Genomic DNA, 25,727 nt, shown 5'->3' with positions numbered 1-25,727 from the left:
AAACAAAAAGAAAAAGAAAAACACAACAACCTATTTTAGACCAAGATTTCAATGTAGAAGATGAAGCACATTTATAAATGACCATGTATGACTTGGCATAGCAGAGCCTAAGTTTGGTGATAATGAACCTGTTATTTATTGAGCAAAGGTTTTAAAAAGGAGGAAAACCTTCATAATTCTCACTTAGAATGAGGCAATTACCCTTATATAGAGAGTAAAAACAATTAGAAACCAATTATAAAGGCAAAGACAAAGAGAAAAATTGAACCTTTTTTTTTTCTTTTAAAAAAAAGCACATAAACCCTACGTACTAAAATTATACACATCAAGTACTGGTCCAATCTTATAGCAATCTATTTACAATTAAACAGCACCATGGTTTTCCCATCTAGGTTAGTTAAACATGCCCAGAGAATTGTTATTCAAAGTATATGTTCCTTTAAAATAAAATAAACTCTTAAAAAAGAGAGCTCAAATCCTCAACAAAGACCTTTTACCAATCGATATCATAAATATTGATGACATCACCAAATTTGCTTAAGAAAAAATAGTTTTAAACACTTTTTCTTTTCCAGTTGACAAACTTGGAGAAGTGCTGCTATTCGATGTGGCACACAAATGAACAAAAACTTTGATGACAGGAGCAATACAATGAATTACCCTAATATCTCCACTTCTAAACACAAAAAAAATTCTCCTTTGGGATTAACGCTGTGGTCTTTGCTTGAATTTAGATTCAATCATCAGCAAATTTAAATTAGATATAGCCACAATCTTTAAAATGATTACATAAAAATAAGGAAGTAGTGAAAGCTCTCAGAAACATGATGTTACAATTACAGATTTAATCAGGCTATAGGAAATTCAATACCATTTAAACATTACATTTAAACTAATTAGCAGTTTCATTTTGTCATTAAAATTAATAATGCACTTCACATCCAAGTAGGTGTGGAGGGCTGACATTTTCCGACTGAGAACAGCGTTAAGTGCCTTCTTGCCTGTACTTTTCCATCTCATGGATTCTCAGGGGCACAGTGGTCACGTTAGCCCCCCTTCTCACTTATGGAACCAACTTTTAAAAGGCTCCAAATTAAACCTAACTCTTGGCAGCTTTACTCCAGCCATAGTAGAGAAGATCAGGTTATCTCCCTGGATTTTTCAGTCCCCTAATCTATTGCAAAAGACTCTTAATTTGCTTCTTTGCTACAAAAGATGAGGGAGGAAAATTGTCATCTACCATGACTAGAGGTAACAGTGAACTGGAAAGCACTAAGGTATAAAGCAATGTTTCATTATTTGGTCTCACTGCTAATGTTTATGTGACACCAGTAAACTTTTCACACTTAGAAATTTTGAGTTGAAATTTCCCCTAGAAGATTGAAAATAGGCACAGTTCTCCCAGGCACAGATAGAATAGGCTTTCCTTACACCCCTCCATGCAAAGTGGAGGAGATCATTTACTTTATTAACTTGTAGTGGGAACAGCTATACTTGATTCTGGTGTTTCCTGGCCCAGGAACCATGCATTTGGGGGTTATACTTAGCTATGAAAAGTTCCGAGCAGAATAGATAGATCAATGAAGGTACTATATAGTAGTGAACTTCTAAGCCTGGATATAAAAACGGCTTCATTATATAGACCTTTCAAAATGCTTATGCAGCAAGACGACAGCGACCTTTCAACTGAGTATCCGTTGAAAATCAGAGACCTGACTGTATTGACGAAATTATTGCCTAGTGTTCCAGAAAGGTGCCTGCCACTAATGTGCTGGAAGGCACCAAACTTTAGTGTGAATGTAAATAAGGAGCTCGACATGTGGGATGAGGAAGCAACACTAAAGCACAATTTGCCAGTTTCTTTTCATTTATGGCTAAATATTAATTGAGCTAAGAATAAAAAACCAGAACAGAAGCAACCTCAAATACTGCTCTTTTCAGTTTCCATTAACAAAAAAAAAAAAAAAGAAAGAAAACTTAAGTTTTATATCCATTATTTATGGTTTCTGGAAATTATATAATTTGATATATTTTTCTAAAAAAATTCTGTATTCAAAAAGGTGCTTGGTGCTGTCCTTCATGGATGCAATGTTTCATTTACAGTCCAAGTCACTGAAATACAGCCATTACATAGTTGTTGAGTGTTTTAAAATAAATGGTTATCTATTTCTTAACTGCCTTTCAAATTAGAAATTGTAATTACATGAGTCTCAAAGCCTGGCTCTTTGTGTTTTATTATTTTTGTTGGTCTCCATCACAGATGGAATTTTTCACTGGTAATTCCTCAGAACTAAATCCATTCATAGGGAATTTGGAGCAGTGAAATAAATTTCACGCCGTAGAGTAGGAAATGACAACAATAACAATAAAAAGGAGCAGACGGATGTGGGAGCCAGCCAACAGGGCTCAGTTCAGTTCTCCACTGGTGTTGGGTTCTGCACAGGTTGGCTCACTATAACCTGTACAACATAGTCCTTTGGGATCTTCAGCTCTTCAAACTTCATTTTGTCAGTGAGAGGTCTGCCAGAAAAGAACCACCGCTGACTACCTGGTTCCACTCCCTCTGCTGCATGCAACCGTCTCTTCATGTGGAATACTGTGTCTGTGCTGCGAACCACAAGCTTGAGGTCTTTGCCTGTGGAAAGGCGCAAACGAAGCTGACATTCATATCCAGAATTGGGTGGTGGCTCAGGAATATCCAGAGTCTCTATGTCGCTCTTTTCCTCTATCATGTTGATTGGTGGTGCCAAGCAATACACTGGAAGCTGATATCTGTTCCCCAGTTCATCATAGCACTCTGTAAGTGCACCTTCAGAAAGAGAAGATGTGAGTAAGAACTTAAAACTTAATGAATACATTTTTGTTTATACCTCACAAAATGCTTAAGCTTCTCTTGCTAGCATGGCACTGTAGAGAAAAAAACATAAAACAATGCCAATCACTGTCAGCTGATCATCAATGATGATTATCAAATCCTATGCCCAATTATTTGAGTGTTTAATTTTATATTAACCAGAATGCTGATCCGTACCCCACACTCTTCTAAGTCATTTCATATCCATTTCACAATTTCATTAAAACACAAGTGAAAGCACATACAACTCAAACATACTACTAATATTATTAATGTTTACACAAGACTTAGATAACATTTAAATTACATTAGGATATCTTTTACAGAAATGAATCCGCTACCTTAAACAAGCAAGCAAATAAAAAAAAAAAAAAGGATTTCTAAGCTTAACTCACCACAAGTGTTCTACAGCAGTTTTCTTTTATTTTTTCTTTTTATTTAGACGGAGTCTCGCTCTGTTGCCCAGACTGGAGTGCAGTGGCGCCATCTTGGCTCACTGCAACCTCTGCCTCCTGGGTTCCAGCGATTCTCCTGCCTCAGCCTTCCAAGTAGCTGGGATTACAGGTGCCCGCTACCACACCCGGCTAATTTTTTGTATTTTCAGTATAGATGGAGTTTCACCATGTTGGCCAGGCTGGTCTCGAACTCCTGACCTCAGGTGATCCACCCACCTCAGCCTCCCCAAGTGCTAGGATTATAGGAGTGAGCCACCATTCCCGGCCCTAGAGCAGTTTTCTTAGTGCCTGGACTTCTTTTTTTCTTTTTGAGACAGAGTCTTGCTCTGTTGGCCAGGCTGGTGTGTAGGGATGTGATCTCGGTTCACTGCAACCTCCATTTCCCAGGTTCAAGCAATTCTCCTGCCTTAGACTACTGAGTAGCTGGGATTACAGGCACACACCACCACGCCTGGGTAATTTTTGTATTTTTGGGAGAGACAGGGTCTCACCATGTTGGCCAGGCAGTCTCAAAACTCCTGACCTCAAATGATCCACCTGTCTCAGCGGCCCAAAGTGTTGAGATTACAGGCGTGAGTCACCATGCCCAGCCCAGTGCCTGGACTTCCTAAATTGAAGCACTTGGCAAGAAGTCCTTAGTCCAGAGAGATCACAAATTAGAGATGATAGCTTTAGCAGCTGCCACAGATTCACTGCTTATCTATGAGTCTCATTAGTAAAATTACCACAGAAATGACTGAGATGTTTTATTTAATCCCAATTAGTCTATCTAGTACAGAGAAGCTATGGATTAAAAAGGAAAAACAAAAGGGCTATGACATAACGAGCTAGCTCAGGGAAGGGAAAAAGCACTCATGGTTTAAAAAAAATGTATTAATGGTTAATTTCCTTACAAATCATATGTTGCCCAGGCTGGACTCAAAACTCCTGGGCTCAAGCAATCCTCCTGCCTCCACCTCCTGAGTAGCTGAGACTAGGTGTGTAAACTACATTATAGTTACCAGGACTTCCTTGGGGGAACTTGAAAGCATAACTTTTTTTTTTTTGAGATAGAGTTTCACTCTTGTTGCCCAGGCTGGAGTGCAATGGCGCGATCTCGACTCACCACAACACCCGCCTCCCGGGTTCAAGCGATTCTCCTGCCTCAGCCTCCTGAGTGGCTGGGATTACAGGCATGCGCCACCATGCCCGGCTAATTTTGTATTTTTAGTAGAGATGGGTTTTCTCCATGTTGGTAGGCTGGTCTTGAACTCCTGACCTAGGTGATCTGCTCACTTTGACCTCCCAAAGTGCCAGGATTACAGGCGTGAGCCACCGGGCCCGGCCAAAAGCATAACTTAATGAACGTTTTAAGGTTATACATAACATATCCTTTCCTCAAACTAGAATATGATATCAGCATATTATCAATTTGGATAAAAAAAACTGAAATGTCTACCAGATCCAGAACACTGAGAAATGGTTATCAATGAACAAATGAGTTAATGAACTGATATTTGTGTTTAATGTCAATAGGATGAAAATATAAAGAATGAAATGAAATATGTGAAATGAGTCTGGAATGGTCACCAACCCAGCACAGGTTCAATCTGGTCTGCCTTCTCAGTTACATAAGATGTGCTGGGGTGATAGCTTCGTTGGAAAGCAGAATACACACGAATCTTCCCTCTTCTGTGTTTAGCCTCTGTGTATTCACTAATATCATTGTAGAAATGGATCCACTTCAAGCACAGTTGTGATCACTAGCAGTCCCTATACCAGTAACTTCACACTGCCCTTTTCCCTTCTGCCCTTCATCCCAGTGAGTCAGGGTTTAGTTTTCAACTCTCTAGAAGGCAAGAGAGAAAAACTCCATGAAGAGTTAAAGCTGGCTGGTGTATCTTCTTAATCATGCTCTGCCAGCGCTCAATCCATAATGCTGGAAGTAAGCTATTTAGACAATTACAGAAGCTCCCATATTTCAGTATTTTTAGAAATGGTAATTTGTTTTTTATTTAATATGGAATTTTCTAGTTTATTTATTCTTTCTGGCACTTCTTTCTACAAAATTATAATCTGAGTTGTAAATATGCTCTAGTTTTACATTAAACTAAAAATCACACTTCCTGTTTCTAGTCTGGCATGCAAAAAACGTAGAAGTCACCACTCCATCCTAACAAGTAAAAGGCTGAGCAAACTGAAAAATCAACAGATATTCTTAGATCTGTGGGAGAAGTAAGGTCACAGGGCAAACCACTGCCCCCAAAATAGGAGAGACAGGCAGGCTAATACAGACAATCACCATTTACCAGAGCAGACGCCCAGGAGCTGAAATCTCTGCGGAAGCAGTGCAGGGTAGGGAAACCTCAAATGTAACTAAGTGAATTGCTAAAGGCTCAGTGTGGGCAAGTCTTAGAGAGAAAACTCCATGGGGACTTGGTGAAGGGTGTCTGGGGAGAGTGATACCTTCCTGAGTTTTACCTTCTGGACCTCTACAACTTCCTCGTAGTGACAGTCAGAATAATTCCCTGGGTTGGAGGAGGGTGCAAAAGGAACCATTTTTAAATATGCCGGAGCGTTCTGCCCTCAGAAGAAACTAACTAGAGTCTATCCTGCTGGGGTTTTATCGAGCCTAACTAATTTGGGAGAAGAGAAATACCCAGCTCTAGCCCCTTCTAACCATCTTGTCCCACCTAAGGTAGAGACTATGACTGAACAGCACTGGTCAAGTCACAGTCTTTTTGTGAGGCAGAGGCTCACAAAAAGACTAAAACCTCCACATTACTGAAGGCCCATTTCACACAGCTCCCATATATTATATCCACCTTTCCCAAAAAATTACAAGATGTACCAAAAGGCAAAAAACCAGTTTTTTAGAGCAAGCACAAAACTAGACTCAGATATGGCAGAGGTGTTAGAATGATCAGACTGGGAATTTAAAACATGATTAATATGCTAATGGCTCTAATGGATGAAGCAGACAGCATATAAGAACAAATGAGAATGTAATAAGAGATGAAAATCCTAAAAAAGAACCAAAAGAAATGCTAGAGAACAAAACCACTGTAACAGAAATAAAGAACGCCTTTGATGGGCTTACTGGTAACTGAACATGAATGAGGAAGGAATATCTGAGTTTGACGATATCTCAGTAAAAATCTCTAAAACTGAAAAGCAAAGACAAAAAAGACCAAAAAACCTTGGGAGGTCCAGGTGGGGGTATCACCTCAGGTCAGGAGTTTGAGACCAGCCTGGCCAACATAGCGAAACTACGTCTCTACTAAAAGTACAAAAATTAGCCGAGCGTGGTGGCGGGCGCCTGCTACTCGGGAGGCGGAGGCAAGAGGAACTGCTTGAACCTGGGAGGCAGAGGTTGCAGTGAGCCGAGATTGAGCCACTGCATTCCAGCCTGGGCGACAAGAGCGAGACTGTCTCAAAAACAAAAACAAAACAAAACAAAAACAAAAACAAACAACAAAAAAAAAAACGCAAAAAACCCCACGAAATCCAAAAACAAAAAACCCCACCACAAAACAGAGTATCCAGAAACTGTGGGACAAACCAAACTGTAACATACACATAATGGGAATAGCAGAGAAGAACAAGAGAAACAGGAAAAATATCTGATACAATTATGACTGAGAATTTTCCAGAGTTAATATCAGAAAAACTACACACATCTAGGCATATCATTTTCAAACTTCAGGAAATCAAAGATTAAAAAAAAAAACAAAAACAAAACCAAAAACAAAAAACCCTCCTGGTCAAACATAGTGATTCATGCCTGTAACTCCAGCACTTTTGAGAGGCCAAGGCAGGAGGGTAGCCTGAGCCCAGGAGTTTGAGGCCAGCTTGGGCAACATAGGGAAACCCAATCTCCACCAAAAACAAAAAGCCAGAGGGGAAAAAAAAAGTTTACCCACAGAGGAGCAAAGAGAACAATTAAATGGCTGGGCGCGGTGGCTCATGCCTATAATCCAGCACTTTGGGAGGCTTTGATGGGCAGATAGTTTGAGATAGCCTGAGCTCAGGAGTTCAAAATCACCCTGAGCAACATAGTGAAACCCTGTCTCTACAAAAAATACAAAAATTAGTTGGGTGTGGTGGTGTGTCCCTATAGTTCCAGCTACTCTGGATGCTGTGGTGAGGGGATCGCTTGAGCCTGGGAGGTCTAGGGTGCAGTGACCCGAGATTGTGTCACTGCACTCCAGCCTTGGCAACAGAAACAGACCTTGCCTCAAAACAAAAACAAAAACAAAACAAAACACACACACACACACAACAAAAACAGAATTACATATCCAACTTCAACTTCTCAGAAACGATGCAAATATACAGTGAAGTGAAATATCTAAAGCATAGAAAAACCCACCAACCTACCATTCTGTATGCTGTGAAATTATCCTTCAAAACTGAAGGAGAGGCTAGGCGTGGTGGCTCATGCCTATAATCCCAGCACTTTGGGAGGCCGAGGCGGGTGGATCACCCGAGGTCAGGAGTTTTGAGACCAGCCTGGCCAACATGGTGAAACCCTGTATCTAGTAAAAATACAAAAAAAATTAGCCGGGCCTGGTGGTAGGTGATTATAATCCCAGCTACTCGGGAGGCTGAGGCAGGAGAATTGCTCAAACCCGGGAGGCGGAGGTTGTAGTGAGCCGAGATTGCGCCATTGCACGCCAGCCTGGGGGACAAGTGCAAGACTCCGTTTTAAAAAAAAAAAAACAAACAAAAAAAAAAACCAAAAAAAAAAAAAAAAAAAAAAAACACTGAAGGAGAAATAATGACTTTCTCAGATAGACAAAAATTGAGTGAATGTGTTACTCACAGACCTGCCTTGCAAGAAATATTATCAGATCTACAGATAGAAAGGAAAAGCACTGGAGAAGAAATAAGTGAAGGTAAAATAAGAACCTTTAAAAACATTTTTTTTTCTTATTTATTTTCAGAGACAGGGTCTTGCTGTCACCTAGACTATAACACACTGGTGTGATCATAGCTTACTGCAGCCTTGAACTCCTTGGCTCAAGGCTATCCTCCTGCCTTAGTCTCATGAGTAGCTGAAACTGCAGGTATACTCCACCAAGCCCAGGTAATTTTTGTATTTTTTTGTAGGGGCAGGGTTTTGCCATGTTCATGTTGTCCAGGCTGGTCTCAAACTCCTGGGTGCAAACAATCCACTTACCTCGCTTGCTGGATTTACAGGCATGAGCCACCATGCCTGGCCCAAGAAGAAATAATAATGTTTAATGTGTATGCACCTAACAGCACAGCATCAAAGTATGTGAGGCAGAAACTGACAGAACTACAAAGAGAAAGAGATGAATCCACTATTATAGTTGAAGCCTTCAACACCCCACAATCAGAAATGAACAGATCTAACAAGCAGAAAATCAGAAATGACATACTTGAATGCAACAATACCATCAATCAATTTAATGTAATGAATATGTTTAAAGTACTTCATCCAACAACAGCAAAATACACATTTTTCTCTCAAGTTCACATGGAACATTCACCGAGACAGACCACATTCTGAAACATAAAACATACCATAACAAAATGAAATCATACAATGTCTGCTTACACCATAATGGAAATAAACTAGAAATCAATACCAGAAAAGTAGTTGAAAATCCATAATACATGGATATTAAACAATACATTTCTAAATAACACATGGTGTCAAAGAAGAAATCAAGATAAATTAAAATATATTTTAATTAAAGGAAAACAACTTATAATTTCAGGATGCAGCAAAAGCAGTGATCACTGGGAAATTTATAATGCCTGTATTAGAGAAGAAGAAATATCTAAAATCAAACAGTAAGTTTCCACCTTGGGAAACTAAGAGGATTGCCTGCCCCGGGGAGTTTGAGGCTGCAGTGAGCTGTGATCTCACTCCAGCCTGGGCAACAGAGTGAGACCTTGTCACAAAAAAGAAAAAAAAAAAAAATCAACAAAACCAAAAGCTGATTAAAAGGTTTTATTGACCAAAAGGTCAATAAAATTGGTAAACCTCTTACCCAGGTTAATCAAGAAAAAAAGAGGACACAAATTACTGAAATGAAAGAGAAGACATCACTACAGATCCCACAATGTTGAAAGGATAATAAAGGAATATTATGAACAACTCTATGCCTACACATTTGATAACCTACATAAAATGGACCCATTCCTTGAAAGACATGATCTGCCAAAACTCATACAAAACAGACCATCTGAATAGGCCTACATCTATTAAAGAAATTGAATTAATAATTAATAACTTTCCAAAACAGAAAAGCACCAATTCCAGATGGATTCACTGGTAAATTCTATCAAACATTTAAGAAACAAATTATAACAATTTTGTACAATCTTTCTCATCAGACAGAAAAGGGAATACCGCATTCCTCCCTTTACTCACAGTTTGGCTTTCTGCAGTTTCAATTTCTCTTGGTCAACTGTGGTCCAAAAATATTAAATCGAAAAATCCAGAATCACACAATTCATAAATTTTAAATTGTTTAATTTTCTGAGTAGCATGATAAAATCTCTTGCCATCCTGCTCCATCTGGCCTGGGACATGAATCAACCTTTTGTCTAGAGTATCCATGCGGTATACACCACCTGCCCATTCATCACTTAGTAGCCATCTTGGTTATCAGATCAACAGTTGCATTATCGCAGTGCTTATGTTAAAATTACTCTTATTTTAATAATGGCCCTAAAACACAAGAGTAGTGGTGCTGGCAATTTAGATATGCCAAAGAGAAGCCATAAAGTACTTCTTTTTAAATGAAAATGTGGAGGTTCTCAAATAAAGAAAAACATCTGAATGTTGATATTGCTAAGATCTAAGATAAGAACAAATTTATCTGTGAAGTTGTAAATAAGGAAAAAAATTCATGCTAGTCTTGCTGTGGCGCTTCAAACCGCAATAGTTAAAACACAGTGAATGACAAGTAATTAGTTCAGATGAAAAAGGCATTACATTTGTGGGTGGAAGACAAGAAAAGAATTATGTTCCAATTGACAGCATTTAGGTTCAGTACTATCCACAGTTTCAAGCATCCACTGGGGGTTCTGGAACATTCCAAGACCATATCCCCCCACAGATAATGGGGGGCCACTGTACTTCCTAACTAATTCTATGAGGCCAACATTACCCTAATACCAAAACCAACATTACAAGCAAAGAAAACTACAGACCAATATCCTTCATGAACACAGACTGAAAAACCCTCAACAAAATATTAACGAATCAAATTCAACACTGTATAAATAATTATACACCATGACCAAGTAGGCTTTAGTCTCAAGTATTCAAGACTGGTTCAACATTTGAAAATCAATTAATTAATATAATCCATAATATCAATAGGCTAAAGAAGAAAAATCACATGATCACATCAATAGATGCTGAAAAAGCATATAACAAAACCCAACACTCATTATCAGTACTAGGAATAGAAGGGAACTTCCTCAACTTGATAAAGAATATCTACAAAAACGCTATAGCTGGCCAGGCACGGTGGTTCATGCCTGTAATCCCAGCACTTTGGGTGGCTGAGGTGGGCAGATCACCTAAGGTAGGGAGTTCAAGACCAGACTGGCCAACATGGAGACACCCCATCTCTACTAAAAATACAAAATTAGCCGAGCGTGGTGGCACATGCATGTAATCCCAGCTATTCAGGAGGCCGAGGCAGGGGAATCGCTTGAACCTGGGATGTGGAGGCTGTGGTGAGCCAAGATTGTACCACTGCACTCCAGCCTGGGCAAGAAGAGCAAAACTCCATTTAAAAAAAAAAAAAAAAAAAAAGGCTCACGCCTGTAACCCCAGCACTTTGGGAGGCCGAGGTGGGCGGATCATGAGGTCAGAGGATCGAGACCATTCTGGCTAACACGGTGAAACCCCATCTCTACTAAAAAATACAAAAAAATTAGCCAGGCATGGTGGTAGGTGCCCGTAGTCCCAACTACTTGGGAGGCTGAGGCAGGAGAATGGCGTGAACCCAGGAGGCGGAGCTTGCAGGGAGCTGAGATAGAGCCACTGTACCTCAGCCTGGGCGACAAAGTGAGACTCCGTTTAAAAAACAAAAACAAAAACAACAAAAACCTTATAGCTAAGACATACTTAATGGTGAGAAACTCAAAGCTTTCCTACTAAGACTGGGAAAAAGACAAGGATGTCCCCTCTCATCACCACTTTTTAACACTGTACTGGAAGTCCTAGCTAATGCAATAAAACAAGGCAAGACAAGAAAAGGTATAAAACTGCCTTTGTTTGCAAATGATATACTGTCTAGGTAAAAAATATGAAGAATCAACATAAAAGCTACTGGACCTAATAAGCAATTATAGCAAGGTTGCAAGATACAAAGTTAATATACAAAAGTCAACTGTTCCCCTATACATCAGCAATGAGCAAGTAGAATCTGAAATTTAAAACACAATTTACATTAGCACCTCAAAAAGAAAATAGGTATAAGTCTAACAAAGTATGTATAAGAAATGAAACAATGACAAAAAAAAAACCTTGATAAAATAATTACTAAATAGAGAGACCGTACATGTTCATAGACAGGAAGACTTAATACTGTCAAGACGTCAGTTCTTCCCAGCTTAGTCTATAGATTTGATGCAAATCCCAATCAAAATCCCAGGAGGTTGGGCACAATGGTTCATGCCTGCAATCCCAGTGCTTAGGGAGGCTATGGTGGTAGGATGGCTTGAGGCTGAGAGTTTAAAACCAGCCTGGGTAACAGAGCAAGGCGCCATCTCTACGAAAGAAATAAAAAATTAGCCAGGCATGGTGGTGTCTGCCCATAGTCCCAGCTACTTGGAAGACTGAGGAAGGATTTGCTTGAGCCCAGAAGTTTGAGGCTGCAGTGAGCTATGTCTGGGCCACCATACTCCAGCCTTGGTGACAGAGTAAGACCCTATCTATAAATAAATAATAAAATAAATAAGTGAGCTAGTGAGTCATGAAAACACATGGCAAAAACTTAAATGCATATTAGTTAAGTGAAAGGCAAAACCACGAAGACAATGAAAAAGTTCAATGGTTGCCATGGGGTTAGGAGGGAGAGAGGGATGAATAGGTAGAACACAGAGGATTTTTCAGGATAGTGAAACAATTCTGGATGATACTATTAATGATGGATACATGTCAATATAAAGTTGTCCAAACCCACAGAATGTACAACACCAAGAGTGAACCCTACCAGCACTTTGGGAGGCCGAGACTGGCGGATCACGAGGTCAGGAGATCGACACCGTCCTGGCTAACACGGTGAAACCCCGTCTCCACTAAAAAAAACACAAAAAACAAAAAAACAAAAAACTAGCCAGGCGAGGTGGCGGGCACCTGCAGTCCCAGCTACTCGGGAGGCTGAGGCAGAAGAATGGTGTAAACCCGGGAGGCGGAGCTTGCAGTGAGCTGAGATCATGCCACTGCACTCGAGCCTGGGCGACAGAGCGAGACTCCATCTCAAAAAAAAAAAAAAAAAAAGTGAACCCTAAACTATGGACTTCTGAGTGATAATGACGTTTCGGGGTAGGTTCATTTATTTTAACAAATGAACTACTCTAACGGTGAATGTTGATATTGGGGGAGGCTATGCATGTGTGGGAGTAGGGGGTACATGGGAAATCTCTGTTTCTTCCACTTAATTTTAATGTGAACTTAAAACCACTCTAAAATAAATAAGGGAAAAATCCATACCATTTACTCAAATATGATTTGATTTCATTTTAAGTCTATAGGTTTATGGGTTACCCTCTTCTCGAATTAAATATCTGGGATCACAAAATATCAATAAAAGTAATATTTTACATTGTAGTCCATAACTATTACCGCAGAATTACCTATTCAGAGCAGACTGGCTCCTTTGTGGCCTAGACTCTTGAACAACATAATCCTAACCCTCCATTATTTAATGGCCCCAAATCTCTACTAAAGACAAACTGCACTGATAGTAGTGGTTTCTACCACACGACCTCTTTAGGACCTAACAAGGATCAATAGGAAACAATTCTTACATTCTAGAGTCACTGCATAGACATTTACTGATCATCTTGAAGTGTGTAGGGCATGTCACTGACACTGAGAAGGTTGTAAGAGAACCAAGGCTGTCCCTGATCTCCAGGAGCATATACTCATGAGCAGATACAGCATACCCGTCACAGATTTTAGTACAAACAGATACAATGAAAATCAAACACAGGTGCTGAAACATCGCAGAACAGAAAAGTGACTAGAGTTGGTAGAGCCAACATGGAGGAATTCTGTAGAAATGGTGTGTTCTGGGCATGATTTTAAAGACACGGAATAGCAGTGAAGGGCATCCCAAGAAATAGAAATGATATGGAAATAATAATTACAAGGTAAACAGAGAATACCATGGGACTTTTTGAAGTAGAATACAGAATCGATGATGTAAAAGTACTAAATAGGCAGTAATAGTGAAACCTGATAGTAGGGTTCAGGAGTTTAGGCTTAATACTACAGGAAATTACCAGAGGTGGCTAAAACAGGTAAATTAGATATTCAACATTCACCACCTTTTATATGCTACCAGATATTCTAGGTGCTAAGGTTGTGTTGGTGAACAAGACAAAGCCTGCTGACTGTTTTATCATCTATGTGAAGACAGAAAGAATGACTGGAATCATGACTGCCTGACTACAGAAATGGAAAAAAAATCAAACTGAGAGATTTGAAGGTAACTGGCAGAACCAAATGATGGGTTAGATTTGATGGAAAACCAAAAGGAAAGAATCATGTAACTGGAAACTAGAATGACATTAAAAAAACATTTAGGGTTACAAGATTCTTTGCTTAGCTTTTAATTGCTCCAGGTTCCATGAGATGCTTCAGTTGAATTAGCTACAAGTAACTAAAGCAGATTGGGAAAAGTCAGGGTAAAAGAAGTTTGGAGAGTGATAATTTCCAACATACAAGATTTAACATAAAAAAGCAAACACTTGGCTGGGCACGGTGGCTCACATGGTCAGGAGTTCGAGACCAGCCTGACTAACATGGTGAAACCCTGTCTCTACTAAAAATACAAACATTAGCCGGTTGCAGTTGTGTGCTCCTGTAATCCCAGCTACTCAGGAGGCTGAGGGAGGAGAATCACTTGAACCTGGGAGGCAGAGGTTGCAGCGAGCTGAGATCATGCCACTGCACTCCAGCCTGGGCAATGGAGTCAAAAAAAAAAAAAAAAAGCAAACCCTCAGGAGTGTTTACTACTGCTAACCTTGTCTAAGCACTTTACATATATTAACATTTAATCCTCACAAATGCACTATAAGCTAAGTCTATTCTACCCATTTTACAGATGGAAAAATTGAAGTAGAATCAAGTAACTTGTGTCCAGGGTCACAGAACTAGTAAGTAGCCAAGTGTATAATGTATAAGAGGTACAAGGATTGGTTCTCAGATTAGTTAATGAGAGGGAGAAAATGTACTTAGAACAAAAGGCAGAGGACAAATGCAAGGGATAAAAAGTCAAGAAATGAATCACAAGGAGCAAGAAACCAACAGTGCCCAGTGGAGCCCAACAACGTATTTGCTAATGATGCCTACGACAGCTAAAAGAAAATGGAAGATGAGCCCAAGTTGGTCCAGAGGAAATGGTGGTGACTGAGAGAAGTTTCAGTGGTATGAGGCTGTCTCATCTACAGTATTTGAGAGGCGCGTGTGAAAAAAATGAGGCAGCAGAAGACAGACAGTGACATGGTTTGGCTGTTCCACCCAGATCTCATCTTGAATTGTAACTCCCATAAACCCCACATGCCTAGGGAGAGGCCTGGTGGGAGGTGACGATCATGGGGGCGGCTTCCCCCAAGCTGTTCTCATAATAATGAATTCTCACGAGATCTGATGTTTTTCTTTTTTCTTTCTTTTTTTTTTTTTTTTTTTGAGACAGAATCTCACGCTGTGGCCCAGGCTGGAGTGAGGGGGCGCAATCTCGGCTCACTGAAACCTCTGCCTCCCAGGTTCAAGCAATTCTCGTGCCTCAGCCTCAGCCTCCTGAGATTACAGGTGTGCACCACCGTACCTGGCTAATTTTTGTATTTTTAGTAGAGAGAGGATTTCACCATGTTGGCCAGGCTAGTCTCAAACTCCTGACTTCAAGTGATCTGCCTTGTCTCTGTCTCTCAAAGGGCTGGGATTACAGATGTGAGCCACTGTGCCCGGCCAAGATCTGATGGTTTTATAAGGGACTCTTCCCCCTTTGCTCCTCACTCTTCTCTCTCCTGCTGCCATGTGAAGGCCCTGCTTCCTCTTTGCCTTCCATCGTGACTGTAAGTTTCCTAAGGCCTCCCCAGCCCTGTGGAACTGTGAGTCAATTAAACCTCTTTTCTCTGTGAATTGCCTAGTCTCCGGAAGTTCTTTAAAGCACTGTGAAAATGAACTAATACAGAGAGGTTTGCTTAAAGAAACCCAGTATATTTAAACACAAAAGGGAAGGAACACTCTAAAAGTTGACAACATAGGGATTTTTCTATTTTTCCAAAATCACTTTTAGCTACATTTACAAAATATTTTACAAAAGGTTTTAATTACCACCCACTGGCCACCAAGGGTGCAGTTCATTTAGCAATCACTAGTTTTAACAAAGTTCTAATTAGGATTGCTCAGATTGCTCACCTAACATCCTCTGTGGAAGGACAGGTTTTTTTTGTTTGTTTGTTTTTTGTTTTCTTCTCACAAACCTATTGTAGGCTTCATGTCCTAGCAGAGACAGATGGCCACTAGGCTAAATAAGTGCCAGGGCATCATTTCCCCAGGCCAGGAAGCCCTGAAAGCTCCCTATGGTAGGAAGAAAGCTGCCAAGTCTCCACCTTCTGTTCTGATTTCATACATAATTTTCTTCTATTTATCTTTTATCTAGATGATTGGCTCAGATGTTTCTATTTTCCTTGGTCAACTGTTTTCTTCCACGATTATTTTAAATTATGCCTCAAAATATTCCACTAGAAAATTAGAAAGATAAAACTAAATTAGATGACAAATAATACCTTTACTAAATGTCATTAGGTCTAATGCTTTATACTCTTTTTCAAGCAATCTTTCAGGTTAGAAAGATGTATTTTTCAGCATTTAAAGGCCTGTTTATCCCTCTGTGCTTTCACTCCCTTAAGACTGTAGCTCAGTGTGAAAAGTTTTTACCACGTGAGACTTGCATCACTACATGAACAGGTTTGTAAGAGTTAAAAATCAGTGTTGGCAAGGGTGTGGAAATGTTTGTTATCTTGATTGTGGGGAGTTTTACAAGTATATACATGTCAAAGCTGATAAGATTGTCCACTTTAAATATGCTGTTTAGTGTACTTCAATATACCTTGATAAAGTTAACAAATTTAATATTTAGATCACATTGGCAATCTGGTATAGAAAACCATCCTCTCAAAAATGAAAGAAGGGGGCAATGTTCTAGAACGCCAAGGTTTTTGTAGCACTATGGGTCTCTTCCAAAGCTTGTATGAATAGATGTCTTTGCTCCTGACTTCTCTTTTCTGACTCAGAAGGTTTATTTTTTATTTATTTAATTTTTTGAGATGGAATCTTGCTCTGTTGCCCATGCTGGAGGACAGTGGCATGATCTCGTCTCACTGCAACCTCTGCCTCCTGGGCTTAAGCAATTCTCCTGCCTTAGCCTCCCCAAGTTGCTGGGACCACAGGCGCGTGCCACCAACCCTGACTAATTTTTGTATTATAAACTCTTCTACTTCTTAGCAACCATGCCCTGCTATGGCAAAGGAAAGCCTTAACATTTGAGTTGGAAATTGCTTTAGAAAGAATGAGAACACTTAAATGATAGAATGAATGTAAAGGAATGAAAACAGTGGGGTTCAGGCAGTGCACTCAAGCCTGATAGAGGGACATAAGATTCCAGGAGAAGCACTGAGATGTGACAGGAGCAATGGCTTTGGAGTCAGTCATACTATTTGAATTTAGACCCTGATTTTGGACATGGTGGGTCTATTTCCTCAAGAATTATAGTACCTCCCTGATGAGGTTGTTGTAAAGATTAAATAACATGCACGTGAAAAACTGCCTAGTACATATAACAAATCCATAGAGAACACACAATAATGTTGGCTCTCTTCTCACAAGTTTTAAATCTCAGAATCAGACTTACAGGGGAACACTCACCAACAGCAATGTCACAAAGGATCAAGGTTTCATAAAATTTGAGTCTATGGCTTCATGTTTCACGGTGATTTCCACAAACCTGAATCACGCTAATGTCCAAAGGGCCATCAAAATTATCCTCCACCCAGATATTAGGTGCAGTTTTTCAGGATTGTAGGGATGCTAACAAATTACAGGCTCTCTCATGCAAACACTTTGCTAGGAATTACATATATTAAGTTTATATTTGGCAATCAGGCTTTAGAAGCAGGAGGTCTAGCTATCTCAAACTACCAAATCAGCCATCAAGACTGTGGCATTCAGAAAACTAAGTCTATCATCTCTTGTAGTAAACATAAGTGAAAAGTGGCTTAACCTGTATACGTACTGTTGCTGTCATATGACAGTCAAATCATGATTAAGAGCTTGTGTAACACTTCACCCCAGTTTTAAGGGGGACACTGATCTTTAATTTTCAGTGCTCTAAAAGGGGCAACGGAGCAGACTAGAAGCACCTGAACACAGTGTTCTGTGTAAAGCTGATCTGGCTTTACAGAAGTAGAAGTCAGTATAACATACTCCCTGGGACCATGTTAGAAATAGAAACCCTGTGTTCCTCTACCTCCACTACCCAGAATGGCATACAAAGGAGGTCTTTTTCATTTCTAAACCCTACAATAGTCCAGCAAAAATTCCATCTCCTGTATATCTTCATGCCTTCATTCCTAAGCTTTATGTTTATGAATTATCAATTAATTTTGTTAAATGACAAATTCTTTTTTTTTTTTTTTTAGTAGAGATGGGGTTTTACCCTATTAGCCAGGATGGTCTCCATCTCCAGACTTCGTGATCTGCCTGCCTCAGCCTCCCAAAGTGCTGGGATTATAGGCATGAGCGACTGTGCCTGGCCAAATGAAAAATTCTTTTTTTTGAGACAGTCTGGCTCTTGTTGCCCAGGTTGGAGAGCAATGGCACACTCTTGAGAACCTCTGCCTCCCGGGTTCAAGCAATTCTCCTGCCTCAGCCTCCTGAGTAGCTGGGATTACAAGCATCCGCCACCACGTCCAGCTAATTTTTGTATTTTTAGTAGAGACAGGGTTTTACCACGTTGGCCAGGCTGGTCTCGAACTCCTGACCCCATGATCCACCCACCTCGACCTCCCAAAGTGTTGGAATTACAGGCATGAGCCACCGCGCCAGGCCTGAAAAATTATTATATGAACCTTTAAAGTCCACACCAAAATTCATGGCCTGCTTCTTAATGGGCATCTGAAACACCTAAGGAAAATAGAAACAAGACTTACACACATGGATTTCCTGTTTATGTCTTAAGAGAATCTGTTTTTTTCCTTTTAATATTAACAGTTTACCATTTTAAAGTATTCTACATAGTGTGCAAGGGAACTAAAACATTAGACATAGACCAAATACTGAAGATTACTTGTCCAATCACTTTACAGAACAGGGAGATGAAATGACTTGTCCGGGGCATTGAATTGCGTTAGTTACTGTTAGATCCAAAACTTGAGTTCAAATGCCAATTTCATGACTTATACTTTGGAAGAATGATGCAACCTCTCTGTGCTTCAGTTTTCTGATCTGTGCAAAATGGGGATTGTTGTAGGTGATTATTACAGGCATAAGAATTAAATGTTAATTCAAAACATGAGGCTGGGCACAGTGGCTCATGCTTGTAATCCCAGCACTTGGGGAGGCCAAGTCGGGTGGATCACTTGAGGTCTGGAGATTGAGATCATCCTGGCCAACATGGTGAAACCCGGTCTCAACTAAAAATACAAAAATTAGATGGGCGTGCTGGTGCACACCTGTAATCTCAGCTACTCGGGAGGCTGAAGCATGAGAATTGCTTGAACCCAGGAGGCAGAGGTTGCAGTGAGCTAAGATCGCGTCACTGCACTCCCGCGTGGGTGACAGAGCCAGACTCCATCTCCAAAAAAAGAAAAATAAAATAAATAAATGAATACATACATACATACAACATGAGTTTCGAGTATTTTATTACTGATTCTCAGTCCAGTGTTCTTTTCATACGTTGGTTCCTTACACATAATATGCTCTTTATACTATTTGTAAGTGCCTTTGTTGTTTAAAAAATTAAATTTTATTATACATAACGCACATTTAATATATTTTGAGATAAAGAAGAAAACATTCTGGGGAACTCCTTTCCCACCCATGTAACAAACTCTGTGAAAAGAGAAATAAAAAAAGTTAAGTCTTCTAAGAATTAAGTTTTTCTACCTCCCATACCCCTTAAGGGTTAAGGACAAAAGAAAACAGGTTCTCAAAAGCTGAACTGAAGAACTGGCGACATTTAGCTATAAGAAGTATGAATAAAATCGGGGTTCAATATCTGTTTCCCAGTAGAAAAGCATGTTTGAGTAATAGGGAGCAGCTAGCTACTCCATCTATTCAAGGAGGGTAAGAGGACAGCTTTTACATTTGAATCGCTGGGATATGGAAAACATGTTAGAAAAAAATACTCTCACTAAGAATTATGAGATAATTGTAGATGCTAAACAAATCAACAACTACCTTTCTAGAAAACCAGGAGGTAGAGGAAGGGAGTGGGCAATTCCTAAAATCTTTTAAAATCTTCTATATCATAATTACAAAAAGCATTAAGTGTTTACCTTTACTAGATACAGTTTCTGAATAAGCTTTCACTGAAAATTACTGAATAGTATACTATTCACTACACAGCAAATGTGTGAGAAGTGTAAACACTACTTGTTTTTTCTTACCCTGTTTATGCTAATTTGGCAAATCACTAACCTATAACCTGGTTTCACTGGTAAACTACTATATTAAGAATGTTTTTAGGATTTCTAGGTAATGGCAAAATAGCAATCAATGGGAAAAAGGAAATAAGCTCTTTAAGAAATGTAAGACAAGGAGTAACAACATGCTGTGCAAATCATGAACAATAAAGCTCATATAGGACAGGAAAACTGTGAAAGGGGTACCAGGTATCAAAATCACATGGGGAGCTTTTTCCACAATATATGTTCATACCATTCTCAATATGAGTCAATTTCCAGAATGAAAATATACCGTATGTGTACATATAACATTAACAGGTAGTTATGACAAGTTCCCTCTTACTCTCCCCATTGCCACTTGAGAATAAACTGAAGACTTATTGTTATTAACAGAGGAAGATAATTAAAAAGTGTAATGTTATTTTGTTCTCCAGCCTGGGTGACAAAAGTGAAACTCCGTCTCAAAAAACAGATAATTTAGAAAATGATCAAAATCTATAAATTCAGAATTTTGGTGCAGGGAACTGGGAATTTACGTGTTAATTTCAGAGTTCAAGAAATAAGATCATCAGCACTACTATTTATTAAGTGCTTTTTGGATACCCAGCACTCTGATCAGCAACTTACATGTATTACTACTACATTTAATCAACATAACCATCCCAAGAGGTAGACGGTTCTTATCCATATTTTACAGATGAGAGAATTGAAGCTTACAGAAGATGTGATTTGCTCAAAGTCACACAGTTGCAAGTAATACAGTAGGGACAGAAGTAAGACGAGATCTGATATCAAAACCTGAACTAAGTAATAGTCAAGTCTATGCAATAACTTAAACTTAAAATACAAAGTGCTTTGGGTAGCACAATGCAATGTGCTCAAAGTAAAATTTCTATTTTTTTCTTTTTTTTTGAGACAGAGTCTCGCTCTGTCGCCCAGGCTGGAGGGCAGTGACGCGATCTTGGCTCACTGTAAGCTCCGCCTCCTAGGTTCATGCCACTCTCCTGCCTCAGCCTCCCGAGTAGCTGGGACTATAGGCGCCCGCCACAACACCTGGCTAATTTTTTGTATTTTTAGTAGAGACGGGGTTTCACCGTGTTAGCCAGGATGGTCTCGATCTCCTGACCTCATGATCTGCCCGCCTCGGCCCCTCAAAGTGCTGGGGATTACAGGCGTGAGCCACCGCGCCTGGCCCAAAGTAAAATTTCAAACATGTAATTACACAAAAAAGATGGAAAGAATTTCAGCAATACCACTAAGCCAGTCTAGGTAAAAGCATGGAATAGCCTAGTTATAAACTGACGGTGAGCTAGAGTGTATGACAAAACAAAATTATAAGGTCCAAGACATATTGACAAGATTCAGATATGAACAAAAGAATTCAATCAAGGGTACCAATGACAATATTAATACCCAGAAAGTTATCACAGAGTTCTGAAAGAGAAAAACTCAGACATTGGCTTGATTATTCCACACTTAAGCAGAAAATATTCCTTAAACACAGAAGGGGAATAGAGGGGCATCTAATAATTCTCGAATTTCTGAGAGTAATTCTCCCTGATCTGTTGGTAGGTAGGGCTGCCGGGAACATTTTCTTGGCAGTTTACATAGATAAGCAGAAATGAGGGACTTCGGTCTTCCGTGATCTGAGCCCACATCCGATAGGACATGTATAAGCCCCGGCCTTATGTGCAACAGAGTTATTTTGCCTCCATGAACTTTTAAACGAGGGTACAATATACAGAATGCAACCAGGTATTCCAGCAGGTTATTATAAGTACAAAATAAGAAATTAAAAGTTCCAACATTCTGGATCTCACGCAATCACACATACATGACTCTTCTTCCACCCACGTGTAGGTAGGTCTATACAACATATATTCTCCTCAAAAAATAGAAGATATAGACATCAAAAAGAGAAGGATGATAAAACTATTTGTAAAGGAAGACCCCTTCCCTTTATATTATATAAAGGTAGTAGATGAAGACGATAATTACAAAACTGAAAAAGGTAAATGGACTAAGATGATGCTCACCACCTCCCAACTCACAATCACATAAAGGTAAAGAATTTAGAGACTACCCATGAAAACTGGGACTAAAGAGTCATACTGAGGCCAGGTGCAGTGGTTCACGCCTGTAATCCCAGCACTTTGGGAGGCCGAGGCAGGCAGATAGCTTGAGGCCAGGAGTTCGAGATCAGCTTTGCCAACATGGTGAAACCCCGTCTCTACCAAAAAAATACAAAAATTAGCTGGGCATGATGGCGAACGCCTGTAATTCCAGCTACTTGGGAGGCTGAGGCATGAGAATTGCTTGAACCTGGGAGGTGGAGGTTATAGTGAGCCAAGATCACGCCACTGCACTCCAGCCTGGGCAACAGAGTGAGACTCTGTCTCAAAAAAATAAAATAAGTTCCAAACAAACAAACAAGCAAAAAAGACTCACGGTCATAAAAAAAGTCACACTGAAAATGGCATTCTATCATAAATTCTCCAAATGTAGGAGGGATCACTTTTACACATGTATAGAAAAAGTGATCCGTGGGTGCTCAATAACATCAGTACCACAAGACTATGCTAATAAACTTTCATAATAAAGAACAGGCAGCCATAAAAAAAGGAATGTTTCTTGGAATCACAATTAATCAGAAAATTAATTTGGAATTAATTTTGGTGATTCGGAATCTGGCAAGGATATAGTAAGTTAAGTATCTTTTGGCCAGGCACAGCAGCTTATGCTTATAACCTCAGCACTTTGGAAGGCCAAGGGAAGAGGACTGCTTGAATCCAGGAGTTCGAGACCATCCTGGGCAACACAGTGAGACCATGCCTTTCCAAAAAACAAAACAAAACAAAACAAAACACAAAAAGCAAAACGTAGCCAGGCATGGTGTTGCACGCCTGCAGTCCCAGGTACTTAGGAGGCTGAGGTGGGAGGATCTCTTGAGCCTGCGAGGTCGAGGCTGCAATGAGCCATGATCATGCCAGTGCACTCCAGCCTGGATGACAGAGTGAGACCTGTCTCTTAAAAAAAGGGACTTTGGGGCCGGGCACGGTGGCTCACGCCTGTAATCCCAGCACTTTGGGAGGCCGAGGCAGGTGGATCACAAGGTCAGGAGATCGAGACCATCCTGGCTAACATGGAGAAACCCCGTCTCTTCTAAAAATACAAAAATTAGCCAGGCATGGTGGGGAAGCTGAGGCATGAGAATCACTTGAACCTGGGAGGCGGAGGCTGCAGTGAGCTGAGTGCACCACTGCACTCCAGCCTGCTGGGCGACAGAGCAAGACTCTTATCTCAAAAGAGAGAGAGAGAAAGAACAGAATAAAATAAAATAAAAATCTGTCATTTGACATAGAGTGAAAGGACATAAAGCAGGTGGTTAAACAATGAAAGTCACTGTTCCTCTAAGAATATAGATAAAGGGAGATACTGGGGATTAAAACAATGAAAGTATCATAATGAATAGAAATCAATGCAAGGTGGTTATTACATAGATCTGAAAAGACAACCTTGAAAATATTAACTTGAAAAACTAAAGAGAATACTGAGAATATTAATACAGAAATAAAAAAATGTAAATACAAAATTAACACCTAAATCTCAATGTAGCATGAAAAATTTTCATATGTTTCTCATCAAGGAGAACAAACAAGAGTATGTACATGGCACCAGCATATGCACATCCCTGGAAACACTCAAAGCTTATGGTTATCCTTAAAAGAGTCACATTCCTACACCAAAGAGAGAAGTTCCTAATAATGCTCAGGGCTACAATCATGGAAAATTGTCCTTAAAAACATGTGGGACTCACTTCTAAGTTTGGGTTTGCTTATTACGCCAAAAATAGGCTTGACAAGGAAGTATAATGACTAAAAGGAGCAACCTCTGAGTCTCTACAGCTCACAAAATCTAAACTGAGACTCTATCTCTAGCGCTGCTAGGAGGAAACCAGTGAAGTGGAAGCTCCAATAGATTGGCAGGGGGATGAGGCTGGTGAGGTGGGGGTGGGAGGGTGGAGAGAAGAGGTCTTCCTGGAGAACTAGGTTACACGGAAACTTTTTAGATGATCAAGAGTTCTTTTCTGAAATTAAGACATATTCAAAAAAAAAATATATATATATATATAAACACACAAAGTAAAACCTGTCTCCACCTGAAAGATGTACAAGAAAAAAAGAGGAATGCTATTCCTTGCTACATTAAAAAAAAAAGAATAATTCATAGCAAAGGAAAAAAAACTCTCCCATTTGGTTTCTTGCTATCAGAAACAAAGCTGATTATGTTCCTTCTGTCCTTGAGGAACACCAAACCTACCATGTGGTAATGTTATGTTTGCACCATCAATGATTGCTTGTGCGAGTTCATGATCATTGCTCTCAAAAGCATGTGCAGCAGCCTTCAAGGCATCCCATATCTCTTTCCGGCCTTCAAAAGCTGGTGCGGTATCCCAAAATTCATCCCTCTTGCTGCGTAGTTGTCCATCTGTCATAGGGTAATCGCTTTTCCATTTTGGTTTCTCTTTTTTCAAAGGCTGGTTACGACCTAGAGCAACTGAGAAGAAAAATAAAAGACCGAGATCAAAACCAAATTTTATAAAATATGTATCAAAAGTTATCTGGTCATTCCTCTTTTGGATTATTTCATCAAAATTGCAGCCAAAAATGTGCCTGCTAATTTGTGCATTCTGAAATTCCTCTAACACATTTTGGAACTACAAAAGTGAATAGAGACATTGGATTGCTCTATGCAAAACAAATTGGTAGCTCTTTTCCACTCAGTACACCCTCTCCACAGGATCACTAAAAGAATTACAGGCCGAGTGCAGTAGATCACACCTGTAATCCCAGCACTTTGGGATGCTGAGGTGGAAGGATTGCTTGAATCCAGGAGTTCGAGACTAGCCTGGGCAACATGGTGAGACCCCATCTCTACAAAATACACAAAAATTAGTCTGGCATGTTGGCATATGCCTGTGGTCCCAGCTACTTGGGAGGCTGAGGTGGGGGCATAACGTGAGCCTGGGAGGTTGTGTTTGCAGTGAGCCATGATCACACCACTGCATTTCAGCCTGGGCGAGAGTGAGACCTCATCTCCAATAAAACAAAACAAAACAAAAAACCCCCAGAGAATTATAGTTGTAACGAATGTACCACTCTGGTGGAGGATGTTGATAATCAGGGAAAGGAGGCTATGTATGTGTAGGCACTGGGGATACATGGGAAATCTTTGTGTCTTCCTCTTAATTCTGTTATGAATCTAAAACTGCTCTAAAAATTTTTTTAAAAAATACAATGAAAGTTTTGTTTTGTTCATTTTAAAAGAACTGCCTAGAAGATAAGTGTTTCATCAGACTGTAAGAGCAGGATATGAGTGTCAAGAGACACCATAAAAGACAGGCAAGATACACTGGGGAAGCCAAACGACAATAGTAGCTTGGACACATGAAACCAGGAAGTAGGAACTGAGAAAATCCAAAGAAGCAAAAGACTGCTTTTCAGTTTCCAGAGAAAGAAGAGCCA

At 39.8% G+C, this 25,727-nt stretch overlaps 1 protein-coding gene across 1 annotated transcript; it reads right to left on the bottom strand.

Annotated features, from left to right (window-relative positions):
* Nucleotides 1-256: 256 nt before the first annotated feature.
* Nucleotides 257-24,755, bottom strand: UBTD2 (ubiquitin domain containing 2). The gene is made up of 2 exons (XM_011987706.1): nucleotides 24,523-24,755; nucleotides 257-2,809 (listed from the first exon to the last, which is right to left on the bottom strand). The coding sequence occupies exons 1-2, from the start codon at nucleotides 24,695-24,697 to the stop codon at nucleotides 2,412-2,414; spliced, it is 573 nt and encodes a 190-aa protein (XP_011843096.1). The 5' UTR covers nucleotides 24,698-24,755; the 3' UTR covers nucleotides 257-2,411.
* Between the last annotated feature and the right edge of the window lie 972 nt (nucleotides 24,756-25,727).

This window comes from Mandrillus leucophaeus, unplaced genomic scaffold (assembly GCF_000951045.1).
Source record: "Mandrillus leucophaeus isolate KB7577 unplaced genomic scaffold, Mleu.le_1.0 Scaffold314, whole genome shotgun sequence".
NCBI classification, from domain to species: domain Eukaryota; kingdom Metazoa; phylum Chordata; class Mammalia; order Primates; family Cercopithecidae; genus Mandrillus; species Mandrillus leucophaeus.
Note: the sequence above shows the minus strand (reverse complement) of the source record. Positions and strands in the feature narration are given on the sequence as shown.

What these genes read in the sequence shown, in the direction of transcription:
- UBTD2 (XM_011987706.1), bottom strand. Translation starts at nt 24,697, where the DNA reads ATGACAGATGGACAACTACGCAGCAAGAGGGATGAATTTTGGGATACC. An exon ending in AAACATAACATTACCACATG is followed by an intron (nt 2,810 to 24,522) that starts GTAGGTTTGGTG and finishes CTCTTTCTGAAG; the next exon opens with GTGCACTTACAGAGTGCTAT.